Here is a 14,092-nt window from a genome sequence, read left to right on the forward strand (position 1 = left end):
CCCCAAAGTCTGATGCAGAGCAAAATGCCCCCATACCTTTTATCAACTTTTCTACCCCCCCATAGTGATGTCATGACCAAGTCACTGATGACTGGCTGGCTGTATAGTAGTCCAGGGTCTACGCCAGAACCACCCAGGTAACTTTAACCAAAGTACAAAAACTGTACATAATTTCCCCTGTGTAATAGCCAAATGAAATATGGTTCACATTGATATCTCTTGTTTAAGCTATAAAATGATTGTAAACAAGACTGCCTTGAGATGTGTGATTGGTTAGATACAGTGTTTTTCCTAAACCATACATCCTAGTCATATCACACCAAACCAGCGTACAGATTTCAGGTATATTTCTATGGTTTCTGAAGCTACTAGCTAGTGTAGAAATATTAATTTTATATCAAAGCAGAAAACATACAGTTTTGTTCTTTGTCCTGCTTTGCACACACCTTTTGGTCAGACTTCTGTTTGAATAAAGACATAGTTTGTTTCCTTGCACACTGGATGACTATGTTCTGTTGCGGGGTGTGCCACAGGTAGGTGAGAGGTGCCTAGATCCTCTCAGTATAATCAGAAAAAATTAAGGAGTTACCGCTCTCAACCCCTGTATGTGGTGGTATATGTATAAACACGCTACTCTAGTAATTGTGTAAAGATCTATTTAATGGTTAAGCACAGTGTTAACCTTAAAATAAGTAATTATATACAGTCAATTAACTGGTACATGTATATAGTACAGGGTCAAATTACAGTATATGACATACATGTGGCAACATAAGGTACAGGTTATACATATAGGGTAAAAACTATTGCACAGTATTAAGGTATATGTGTCGATACAGTTGGAGACAATTAGTAAATTCAACAAAGTCCAGTATTTTAGATGGGTTGATGAGTACATGTGTGTGTAGCGTGAAACACAGTGCATGTAAGAGTCAATCACAGAGAGCGGCATCCCAATGTCCTGCTTAAGGTTCCGTTTGTGGTAGGCAAGAAAAAATGTTTATATATACTGTAGAGCGGCCACAGTATTATCTCCAAGACACCTCAGTGTATGTCGTGATAGTACCTGTCCAGTGCTTCAGAATACAAGGTATGGGAGCACTTTGCTCTACATCAGACTTTGCAGGACTTTGTAGGTAGTGTTGGGCAAGAAAAAAGAGAAAACAAATAAATATATATATATATATATATATATATATATATATATATATATAGAGAGAGCGGCCACAGCAAAGCCGTAGCTGGACTTTTTGGTGCCATGTGCCAGAGAGAGCATTGGCTCCCCCCCATATTTTTTAAATAGGGACAAAAAATAGTGCTCCTGAAAAAGGGCCATGGCCTCATGGGGAAGGGCTAGGGAAGAGTTAGGAGAGGCCGGGAGATGTTGGGGATAAAAGAAGAGGAAGCTACAAGTGAGAGTGATGATAATCAGGAAAATTGACATGCCTAAACCACGCCCCCTGCCCTGCGGTGCCCTCACACCACCCTAGTTATGGCCCTGGGCCACAGTATTACCTCCAAGACACCTCAGTCTATGTCATGATAGCGCCTATTCAGTGGTTCAGTGCTTTGCCTGGAGTTCTTACCGGCTTCCTTTACAGGAGATGCTTCAGACGGTGTACTTTATGGCAGAAAGATGCTAAAAGATGGCTTTCATGTGCAATCTAACCAACTCCATATCATCTATAGGCAGACATATATAGTTTACCCCCTTCTCGTCCAGGTAATTGCTTTTCCTCATCACAGGATACCATCAGGAATGTGCATACTAATGAAAATTCCTGAGTCTGATTAAAACTCCTATTCATCTGTGTGGGCAGAATTATATCAGAGCATAAAAAGAACACAACTTGTAATAGTATTATGAATATTATTATTATCTTCTATTTACAGTATATGGCGCCACATGAGGTCTGCAGCACCTTCCAAATTACATAAACAGAAACAGTTTCAACAAAACAAGAAAAAAATGACATGCTTTAAGAACATTGCTGAATCAGCAGTCATAATATTCAAATAAGCCAAAGGGTGGCAGAACCCAAGGGTTAGGTGCCATTGTAGGCAGTGGGGATGAGATGATGGTAAATGAGGGAAGAAAATGCACATAAGAAAAGAGAGCCCTGATATACCCATTTGGGTATATGTCCTGATATACCAATAATCCATACATATACATACTGTTTTTTTCACTTACAGCAATTAAGTATATTTTGTAACAGGTTTTATTCATCTGCTGTTTGTTTTTTCAAGTTACTGGAACACGAGCTGCATTTCTATAATTCATATAATTCCTACACAAGCTAAAATTACAGAAACGAGCACAAGAGAGGGGATACTGTAGTAACAATTTGGCAACAACACAGATGGAAAAAACATTAAAATCATACAACAATCTTCCAAGCAATGGGACCTTTGCCCTTTGTTTTATGTAAACAAATGCAAAATAGGAAAGTACATTGCGCATTTCTTTTTCCTAGCTGAATAAATTATCTGTTCTAAAAACGTATTTTTAGGCATTACATATTGTGCTGTTGTTTTAAGCAATGATGTGATTTGTAAACCTTAAAATATCTCAAACAAATAGGCAATATCTGTCATTAAAAGATGAACATAGTAGATTATTATTATTATTATTTTTTTGTCATTTATTTAGCATTGTTGTACATTTAGTATGATTTGGAGGTTTGAACATTTAAGGCACTGGTGCCAAAATTATTTCAAATTATTTTTGTGGGATAAAAAATGTGATTCTGTGAAGTTAAATGCATGATGTAGGCAGGAATTGCAAGCGTTCCAACGCCATCACAAAAGAACACCAGTACATCACTTTTAATTGCATTCCTCCTAAAATATTAAAAGCAATACTCCTATCTGTTTACAATTTTGCTGAATTTTGCAAAAATTGGGAAAACTGTTTGCCTTTAAGTGTTGGTAGAAAGACTAATTGTTCTCTCTCTCTCCCAAAACTATGGTGCATTTATTAAGGGATTTTAAACCAGCTACTTGGATAGCAACAACCTTAAAGTCATGCTATCTTGAGTTTACAGATTAAATCTGATGCTCAGTGCAAGAAAATAAATAGGGATATGAGAAGCAAATAATAAAAAAGGAGACTAAGACAAAAATACTAATGTCTAAAAGGGTTAGGGCTCTAGAAAAGGATGAAATGGCCAGGGAGGAAAGAAGACATTCTTGAGACAGATAGTATTGTTTATATTGATTAATTGTTGCCTGGTTGGTGGAAGTTTGAACTGTTGAGCATGGTATATGGACCTATAGGATGAATAGAAACTTAAATATATAACTATAAAAATCAAAAGCTTTAGAAGGTTTAAAAAGAGGGGAATAGGATGGGCTGCATTATAAATTAATTTTAGGCAAAATAAACAGTAAATATTTTATAGTTAACTTACACCATACATATTTGTTAACCAGGGTACAAAATATAATTGATGTATGTTTTCAACATATAGTAATGAATACCAGAAAAAAAATACATAATATAATAATAAATACATAAGCTGAAACAATGAACTAAAAGCATGTCAAAATCTGTAGAAAGCAATGCACAATCTTCTAAATTATATTTTTGGTGTGTTTTAACCTTTTTCTGGTGTGGTCAGATCCAGCACCAGCTCCTACCTGTTATCTCTGGTGAATACACCTCCCCTTGGGACTGCCTATGTGGCTGTGATTAACAGGGAGCTAAGCCACTGCCACTGCTAAGCAGACCTGGCCCTTCAGTTGCTGCTGCAACCTCTCCTCAACTCCCTCCTGCTGGCCTGGCTTCAAGAGGGGGGTGATCCTAAAAGGATTGCCCACCCATAGCTGCAGTAAAACAGTCCTCCAGCAACCCAAGGTCAAGGGGATCAGGGAAGCTGCAGCTTTCCTTTACTCCACCAGCTACAGTCACTATTGAGTGAGAATGCAACCAGGTCAGCAGCCCTGGTCGCCCACCAACCAGAGCTGCTGCCTGCACTGCAGCTGCCCTGCCTCCACATGCCCTATCACTTTCCCAGCCAGCAGTCAAGGACAATTCTTAGGATCATTCCTTGTTGCTATTCTGTTCTTCTTATATATAAACATAGTCATTTTAACTGTATATGTCCCTAAAATTGCTGAATTTTACAAAAAAATTGCATATTTATTAATATAATTATACTAAATCGGGTTTAAGTAGCTATTATTTATGTAATCTGATAATTAAATTAATCAGCAATTTGAGGACATTTTTGGAAATAATATTAGCCAGGCAAGTGGTTAAACTTGCCTCTTAATTATCGTGGATTGATTATAAACAGACTGTGAAATTACCTTTGAAAAAAAACATTAATGTATATATCCATAAAATAATTATCATTCAGTTCTGACTGGGATCTCCCAACTACAACTCAGGCCCCAAAGTCTGACATTCAGGATATCCTTCCACTGTGCTACTCATTCTTGCACACTCGCAATGGCAGTGTGTTGCCTGATGACAATATTCTGCCTGTCTGGAGAAATACCTTATTGGCAGGAGTAACGAGAGTGCATCAGACATTGCTGGACTCTTCTCACTCATGATGACCTGTTTGTTTAGTTTTTTTTTTTTGTATGATTGTTTTTTAAGTTTTAGATAGAATAGTCTCTTGGAGATGTTAAAGCTGTTAACATAACTGTTATCCAGTTAACTTTCTCAGTGAGGTGTCCACATGAAAAAGCTGAGTAGGTATGAATAATTGACTGAACCATGGGCATCACGATTTGCCTGACCTGGTAGATAAAAAAAAAATACACAAATTTTAAACCAGCTTTCAAATTTACATTTATTCTGTTCTTCTGTATAATGTCTTTTCCACACACCTGAATTATTTTGTCATCATGTAACACAGAATCTATTGAGCTCTATACATGATACAGTTAGTAGTGGATATAGAGGGCAGTGAACTGCTATAAGTTCACATTTGCAAATAGTCAAACTCTTTGGTCATTTTAGAACATCTGTTGACATTGCGTTGAGGTTCATACTGCAGATTTGTACTTCACTTTTTAATCCTGCTTACTTTCAACTACTGTAAGGATTAATAGTTAACAGGTTTACTCTGTGTGATCAGGATAGTAGTATGTGTTTCTAAAAACACATTTACTGAATATGTATTCTAAAATATTGGCAACCTTTTTATCACAATTTCATACAAATTAGTGGTTCATAGTTTTGCTAGTAATAAGTTTATCAAACTTCTAATGTAACACATACAAACCAATCATGTAGTTAAGCTAAATAAATACCTTTTTAAATAAAGTAGATTTTTTTAGGCACTATATGCTGCAACTCTACAGTACAATAACAATAAATTAAAAAACAAAAACATTTATGGTTTTTGACAATCACTCTTTATGAGATTAATAAATAAATACATATTTAAATATTTAATTTATTACTACTTTGTTCACTAAGATTATTTAAAACAACCTATAAAACAGAATATCATAAAAATGACCCATGAAATCTTTGCAGATTTTAAATATTTAGAACTATTAAAAATCAGTGGAAGAACATGAATTTCTCCACCATATTCTACATTTACAGAAGATGTTGTTTGACATTTTATGTCTTTTTTTAATTTGAGACTGGATTGTATAATAATCATAATCAGAGAAAAGAAACTGAGACAGTAAGCACATTTTTTTCCTATAAAATGCGCCTCTTGAAGCAAGGATATGAAAAAATTATGTCTGGGTTCATATGATTTAAGACCTTTTTTTTGATCAATAACCAAATCATGCAAATGATTTACTGTATAAATACAAATTGTGGGACACAATTGTATAATGGAGCAGAAACTTATTATACCCAATGTACTGTGTTTTTTTATTGAGCCCCATTTTAATTCTTAATTAGAAACACTGAAATCAATATTTATGATATTTATCTTTACTCATCAACTCATATTCATAATATTGAAATTTGTTAGAAAATACCACCCATTTTCATTATTTGAACTTGCTCCTCTACAAAATAAATCAAAATTACAAATTCAGCAAACATTGTTAATTGTTTTTTTATACCTTTTGTTTGCTGTTTACAAATTACTAATGTAAAGAATATATAGGTATATATTTATATTTTGAGTTTTATATTGACTTATACATATAACATTTTGCCCATGTTATATGCCTTATGCAGTGTTATATATTTTATTTAACTTCACTTTTCAGAAATTATTTTAAACATCTTAATGGTCATGAACTTGGAGCATGATTTTTTTCTCTTTTCTCTCCCTTTCTTTCTCTGCTACTGGTTATTGCTCTTTAGTGGTTTTTGGCCAGTTTGTGTTTTTCCAGACGTCTCTCCATGACGTAGTTGAGGTTTATGATGGAGCAACTCAACAGTCGCCTCTCTTATCCTCCCTCTCAGGATCTCATTCAGGTACTTTTTTTTCTAATCAAAGATTAAAATGAGCCACATGCCAAATGTTTTTTTTTCTGCCAGCTTAAAGTGGAGAAAATGCATAGGTTTTCTTTTACATATCCTTTCCTTAGTTTATGCAGAATAATAGTACTTTTCTTCACAACAAAATCTGGGTCTCTAAACTTTAAAAATTCAACTGGTAGTGCTGAATTATAATAAATGGATTCTTTGATCTTTTATTGGTTTACTATAGGTTCTATGAGATGGGTTGTTAATATGTAGTTACATTACCCATTGAACACAGCAGTGCTTGGAGGATTGAAAAAAACTGGGGCTAAATATCATTCTGCTATGATGACAAGAGGGGCATATGTATATAAAATTATTGGGTGAACATCCCCTTTTAAAAGCATCCAAATAGAATCCTTTTCTTAATAATCTAACATGCTTAATAAAGAACCTTTAAATTGAAAGTGTAGACAATGATCATTGGCTCCATTGTATGGATAGTGATATTACTGTCACATAACTATTATCACATGGGAAATCATTTAAATTAACAATTTAAATCAATAAATTAATATATATGTGCCCTATAATCTTAGCATGTTTATATTTTTTTATTAATCACAGAGTGACAATAACACAATCAGACTTTGTTGACTTGATAATAAAATTTGTTTTATTTATTTTGTTGAGTAGGAGAGTCGCTTCCTCTAAGTTCTGGTAACCAGATTATAATTAGATTTACATCTATTGGACCAATGACATCGAAAGGATTTCACTTTGTCTATCAAGGTAAATACATATACCATACTGATCAAAATTTAACAAAAACATTTTTCATTACACTGGAAAGTGCAAGATTTAATTCCAGTTTTTTCTAATTGTATTACAACATGGCTTTTCAATTTGCCTTTCTAATCCTTTTTTATATTTATTTGCATATACAGTATGACTGGAATGGATTAAATTCAACATGCACATTTGAGTAGCTGATATGTTGAATTTGGCTTAGATAATCCTTCTAGCAATTTCATTTAATTAAAGCCAATATAAATTTATACCAGACAACTATTTTGAATCTCAATATAAACCAAGGAATTTGCGCATCTCTACATAAAAGTTTGCCAATAGTTACACAGTCATAAAAGAACAAATTGAAAATCCAGTGATTTTGTTGAAATTTAAAAAAATAAGGGAGGGAACATGGAGATAGAAAATGAACATTCTTCATTTTATGCTGAAGGAGATAGAGAGTTTTACATATGTTGTAGCACATTTCTGAAATATTGAGATCAAATACATTAAAATAAAAAGTAGAAAACATGTTCAGTTCACTGATTGAAAACAAATGTTTTTTTTTTTTTACCAGTACATTAAACTCTCTGATCATTTAACCATCTAATTATAGTTTTCTGCTATACCAAAGACTAAAATGTTTTTGAACTGCCTTGCTAATTTTCTGTGTAATTATCTGGAATTTATATTCAAATCTGTACACTTAGAATACTATTATTTTAAAATAAACATTGTTGAGTATGAAAGAGATTGCAACTGTAGAACAGCATTTATGATTTTGCATTTAGCATTGAAATAATGAAAAAAAAAAAATAACAATCACAATAAAATCCATGTACTCTCTAGTCAGGTCACTAATTTACAGTTTCTTTCAAAAACAAAAATTATCAACCACAAAATTATTATTCACAACACTAGGCCTTTGCGGCTAGTTTACACTTATCATTGTTAATGACTTTTTCAGCTGCTAAAGCCTCAAAACCATGTTAAAACTAGGATGAATAGTTTCTTATGGGTGCACCTACACCATTGTGTTAATTTTTTTTAGAAAGCTGCACAACCTATTAACCTATATATTAGTTAACATATCATAAAAGCACATATTAGTCTTCAGAAATTTTATCTGTTTTCAAATTGCAAATGAATCCTTAGTTTATCGAATGGTAACAGGATATGACCAATGTGTAACCTATCTGAGAGTTATATCATTAACTATACAAATATCAGCAGACCCAAATATAACCTGCAGTAGAAGAAGCAACATAAATGATATGTGAAATCTAATTGTAGGCTAGACATGTTTTTTACATCTTACTTATAACACAGATTGACATTACTATCTTAATGCTTATTTTAAAAATAACATTTACAAATCTAGTTTCAGTATTTATTTTTTTACTATAGTTTATTAAGCTGTTGTTGAATGTTACGATGGCTTTGAAAATTAACAGTAGAAGAATACTCTAAAATTCTAACCTCATCAAGTATTTTTCCCAAACTCACATACTGTATCATCATTTTCACTTTCTTTTATCATAACTGTGTTGGCTACCATTAACGCTACTAGGTCAGTGACTACAACCAGAATCGTGGTCTACATCTACAACAGCCCTCTTTCCCATAGAACTGATTGTGTTCACTGATCATTGGTTGCCATTAGGTCTTGCAGGTGTTGATATATTTGCTAAGGGCTAAACAGGTTTGCAAAAGGAACTGATAATAAGGTAATCAACAGTAATCCAATGAGACAAAAGCATCCAAATGAGATAGCAAATATTATTATGGGCATCTAAGTGATGCCCGGTCCAGACTTACATAAACATTGGTCCATACATGCTAATCTCTACATTGACAATAATGCTAAAAAGATGACAACAGGCAAATACTGTATGTTCATAGTGCAACAACAGCCTATATGGGGATCCTTGAATTTATCTCTTAAGGTTTTTGAAAAATATATTTTTTTATTTTTTAGCATTTGCATGTTTAGAAGACATGACCTTTCCAGTGAATGCCTAAAATCAAAATAAATTCTATATCATACTTGGGCTGATTATCCACCAGATTAAAGAGTACAATAATTATGAAGAAGTAATGAATTATGTGTCTTTTCAGCCTGTAAGAGAATTATGGGTACAGAAATATTATTGAGTATGGAAAGTAGTTAAAGATGCATAACTGGATGTATTACTTCAAGACTTAGTCATTTGTTTTTAGTGAACAATATAACTTTGTCACTTATTTTAAACTTAGTCTTTTGATGTCTTCAATGGCTACCTGCAAACTATTAGTGCACCCAAGATGGCTGCCTCATCTGGTACCTTTTTTGGGTGGAATATATAACCCTTGGAAATTAATTCCCAAAATGTCTGCACCAACCCTGCAATATGCTTATTGTGCTCTCTAGATTTCGGTGGATTTTAATTATCTCTGTGTGGTTTTCTATTTTTTGCAACACCAATTCCTTGAACAATGTACCATGTTTTCTGATGTCTGTAAAGCAACTTTGAGTCCTATGGGAGAAAAGCGTAATATAAATGGAATTATTATTATTATTATTATTATTATTATTAGTAGTAGTAGTAGTAGTAGTAGTAGTAGTAGTAGTAGTAGTAGTAGTAGTAGTATTAGTATTATTATCAGTATTATTATTGTTTTGCTTGGATTACATTTGTTTGGGTGTCTTTCCAGATCTTGCAACAAGTGCTCAACTGGTAATTCAAAAGGGAAAGCAGATAATGAAGATTTTAATGTTTATCATACTCATTAAAATATTTCATTCACATAGATGATCATGTGTCACATATTGCAAACTGCTTCAGGAATTCATTAGTCCTTTCAGTTTGGTCATTATTTTAGTATAGCAAAGTTTATGAATAATACCTAAAGTGAAGTGATAAGACCTGTAGAAAAAACTATAGAGATTTTCACCAAGAGCATCTAACTTTCCTTTAGAGCTAGACACACTTATCAATACACAGATACCCCTAGGGCTTTTACTCCACATAGTGGAGGCTTATTACTAATTAGCTATTATTTATAGTTTATGAATAAACATCATGCTATCTATTTAATCAGTATTTCATACCAAGGGCACAGGTTATCATAATGATACTTGATTTATCAAACATATATCAGTGTACATACAGATTTGTCCTGCTAAAGTACATCTTTGCCACTGCAAACGTGCGAAAGCATCACGCTATGCATGCTATACCCACAGCAGCATACGCTACGGTAAGCTATGGCGCACATTGCGATCGCACCATGTAATCTTATGGCGGCATGGGTGCAAAGTCAGTGAGCAGCAGCAAAGATGTAGCAGGAAACATCTGTATAATTGCAAATGGATATGTAGTGGTCAGGGTATAGTTGCAGATGAAATGCACAGTTATGTACTGAGTAATATGAAACACCCACTTATAATTAAATCTGACTACATACTGTATAAGTGTTTGCCAATCTATTTACTAAGTGGTGCTTTAATGCAGAGTCCAAAATTTGAAGTTATAGTAAACCAGCAAAGCCAAAAGTATACACTAAGGTCATGTCCTGTAGACAGACAGCATAAGGTTAAACATGCTGGGGTCAGGGCTGGCAACACACGAATCCTAGTTATAAGAAAAGCCAAGGTCAGGCGAAAGAAAACATCAAATTATATATGGAACCAGGTCAGCAATAGTAAGTAGCGTTCAAGAGCACAAGTCACTACACCAAAGCCAGAACTATCACCGGAATGGATGAACCGCCAAGCAAACAATTTAAACCTTCCAGGACCGTTAGTCAGAATGCTGTAATTCAGCACAACACCTATTTACCTGGGGAGAAAGGAGCATAGTTGGTGCTACAAATAAGTAACATCAGCATGAAATCCTCCATGGCATATGTTGCCAGGCACTGGCCATTACAGTGGCAGCACCTGCTGTCCTTTCTAAAAAGTAATGAAGAAGATAAAGGCAACACAGTTTTATGAAGTTCTAAATATTTTTCAAATAAGTTGGGATGCCCATGTAGAGTTGTACTTAAACACAAGATGTAATTTTTCCCCAACAAGCAAATTGCGTTTTTATACTCTGCATGTGCACCAAAAAAGTCTTACTGTATGCATTTGTGCAATTGATGACTGGGATGCATTTTGCATTGACGATGCTTTAGGGTTAGAAAGACAAAACAGAGGACAGAAGGGGCATGCAACGATGGGCAAAGTATTGTTTAGCCGTATTTGCATCAACGCTTATAGTGCTGATCCCAACAAAGTAGAATATGTACATTTCAGGAGGCAGATCATTACTGGTGCTTGCTCATTGAATAGGGAATTATCTCCTAACTGCCCGGCCTATCGGGACAATTAAGTCTTGATTGGGAAGGTGGGACAGAGCCCTGAAATCAGGACTGCCCCACTGAAATCAGGACAGTTGGAAAGGCAAAACCTATAAAGGACATTTTGAACGATGCCAAGACGGATCTTGTATCGGTGCTGCATATACTAGACTCCGTAAGGGTGATTAGAAGCATGTGCTTGGCCTCAAGTATGTATCTTATAATAACAGTGTTTGTCTATGTAATGTTTATTGAACCATCAGCTCTCCAGAATGTATGGCTCTACGGGCTAGCAGAATATCTGGTGGAAAATAATAAACCATTAGCTTTTGTAAAGAAATCATTGTTGACGATCACCACAAACATTTTCAAAATGGCCATTAGTGTTATATTTTTAGTATTTTCAAAAACTGCATTTTGTTCGGCAACATATGCTGAATGGTAATATAGAATTAGATTTGCTTATGCTAAAAATAATAACTATAATATAAAAAGTAGATTTTTTTTTTATATTTATAATTGGACTGACTATTTTGAACCATTGCTACTAACATGAAAAAATGTTCTGTGAAAATTACCTGACGTAATATTCTCGAAAGCTGTAATTCCACATCTCTCAACTCAATGTGAAATTGTACTAATTCGGTCAGAGAGGTAATTTGTTCAACTTTAAAATGTGTCTACTGCAGAGAGCGTTCTATAACCATTAGAGGTTAATACATAAAAATCCACTTGTGTTTATAAAGAGCAACATCGATTGAGAAACAATAATGATAAACAAGTATAGTCTGATTATATTGTGCTGTTAATATCCTATAAATGAATGGACACTCCCCTCAATCATTTTTAATTCATTTTCCACCTATATTAATAAGGTTATTTGCAATTTGTTTATTCTGTCTGCCTTACTGTACTATTGAAAAGTAACAAGTATGCAGCAATATTGTTTCAACAATAATAAAAAAAACTTTAGTAGTAAGTGGCACAAGTTGCTACTTTTTCATCTTGTCACACACAAGATACATGTTGGCAAAAATCTCTAACCCACAAGTAGATGGTTTAGAAACACCTTCTTGTTTTGTTTTCTTAATGTGAGTTTGTTTTCCCACCAAATAACAGCAGATGACCACAATAGTACTTTGCAAATATAACTTATCAAATGACAATATATAATAATATGTGTATATATAAATGACAACAGTGGCATCAATACCTTCTCACCGGTCACTAATAAAGAAATATTAGCCAGATCAGATGCAAGAAAATGAAACGAGCCAATCAAAATTCTTTATCACGAAGCGTTGGAAAGAGGAGGGCTGTTGGAAACAATCTTTATACTGATCTAAAAGACAACCAGGATAATTGGTCCCAAGCAAGTTGCCAACACCATCCTGCAGATCTGAGTCATCCTCATTAATTTCCCTGCCTAGACTAATAGCGACATGCAGCTGGGAAGGAGGCAGGTACTGTAGCATGCAGCTTTAGGGTGAACTATGAATGAAGAGGTGGTTCTGCTTGAAGAAGATTGAGCCCCTCCCCCCAGTGATAATAGCTTCATATCACTATTGCTAAGCAGGTAATGGTACCAGATCGATCCAAAATATCAATTTGAGCCCCTACATCACTTGGCCCCATCTCCAGCTTTTTTTCCCTCCTATAGGGCACAGTACAGATCCCCCACTGAGCTTTCTGAGGTCATCTCATTATGGCAAATGTCAGGGCATGAACAGGTTGTGCCACATGGACGTGTTGTTTTTTTAACATGAGCTTTACTTGGTTTTGTACTATTAAAATAGTAAATATTAATTTATGTTTGCTTTAAACATTTGCAAAAAAACCCTCTTGATAGGAAGAAAATACAGGCAGTATCTGGTGCAGTGATTTCTGAATCTCATCACTACTGAGGTTATTTACACCCCTGTCCTGAGCCCAGAGATGGACTAGCCAACAGGCACTTCTGGCAAATGCCAGAAGGGCCGATGGCTTAAGGGCTGGCTCAAGGAGGGAGGAAGTGCCCTCAACCCAACGGCACCGGATACAGGTTATGCACGCCGCTCAGGGTGGGGGAAGGGCAGCCACAGCAGTGATGGGCTGAGAAGAAACATGGGCATGCCGCCAGGCCAGGGCCTGGTGGGTCACGGCACGCCCCCTTCATGAGTGCCTGCACCTAAGGCAAATGCACTGGGCAGACTGCCAGGGCTGAACTACAGACCCATTCCCTCCTTGGCTGAGCCTACTGTATTTTGGCACTTTTTACACTGGTCACATTCCAACACCAATACGTATCAGTATATTTTTTAGTGCATTACCCAGGAAAATGATACCTTGTTTGTTTGTTTTTCAGAAGATATTGACATTTTAGAAATCAGCCCTCATTTTTTTTATACCTTCTCCTAATAAAATGTACCCTTATTGGCAAAAATGTTTTTTTTTTTTAATTGCAAGTAAGAATGAAAGACGAGAGTCTCCCCTATTTAATTATTGTGACCCTAAGTTTATCAAAACCTGGATGGGGTAGATTTTCACCCATCCCTGGACTTCATCAGTTTCCTGCAGATTAGGGGGATTGTGTGATTGACA

General features: G+C 34.9%; 1 protein-coding gene across 1 annotated transcript in view; it reads left to right on the forward strand.

The window, feature by feature from the left end:
* Positions 1-14,092, forward strand: part of CSMD3 (CUB and Sushi multiple domains 3) — a 1,208,248-nt gene that overhangs the window by 900,583 nt on the left and 293,573 nt on the right. The window contains exons 33-34 of the mRNA XM_088444368.1: positions 6,296-6,409; positions 7,094-7,189. Of these exons, the coding sequence (XP_088300494.1) occupies positions 6,296-6,409; positions 7,094-7,189 (210 nt within the window). The remainder of the gene's footprint in view (positions 1-6,295; positions 6,410-7,093; positions 7,190-14,092) is intronic.

The sequence above is a fragment of the Taudactylus pleione genome, unplaced genomic scaffold, assembly GCF_031769625.1.
Source record: "Taudactylus pleione unplaced genomic scaffold, aTauple2 ptg000360l, whole genome shotgun sequence".
NCBI classification, from domain to species: domain Eukaryota; kingdom Metazoa; phylum Chordata; class Amphibia; order Anura; family Myobatrachidae; genus Taudactylus; species Taudactylus pleione.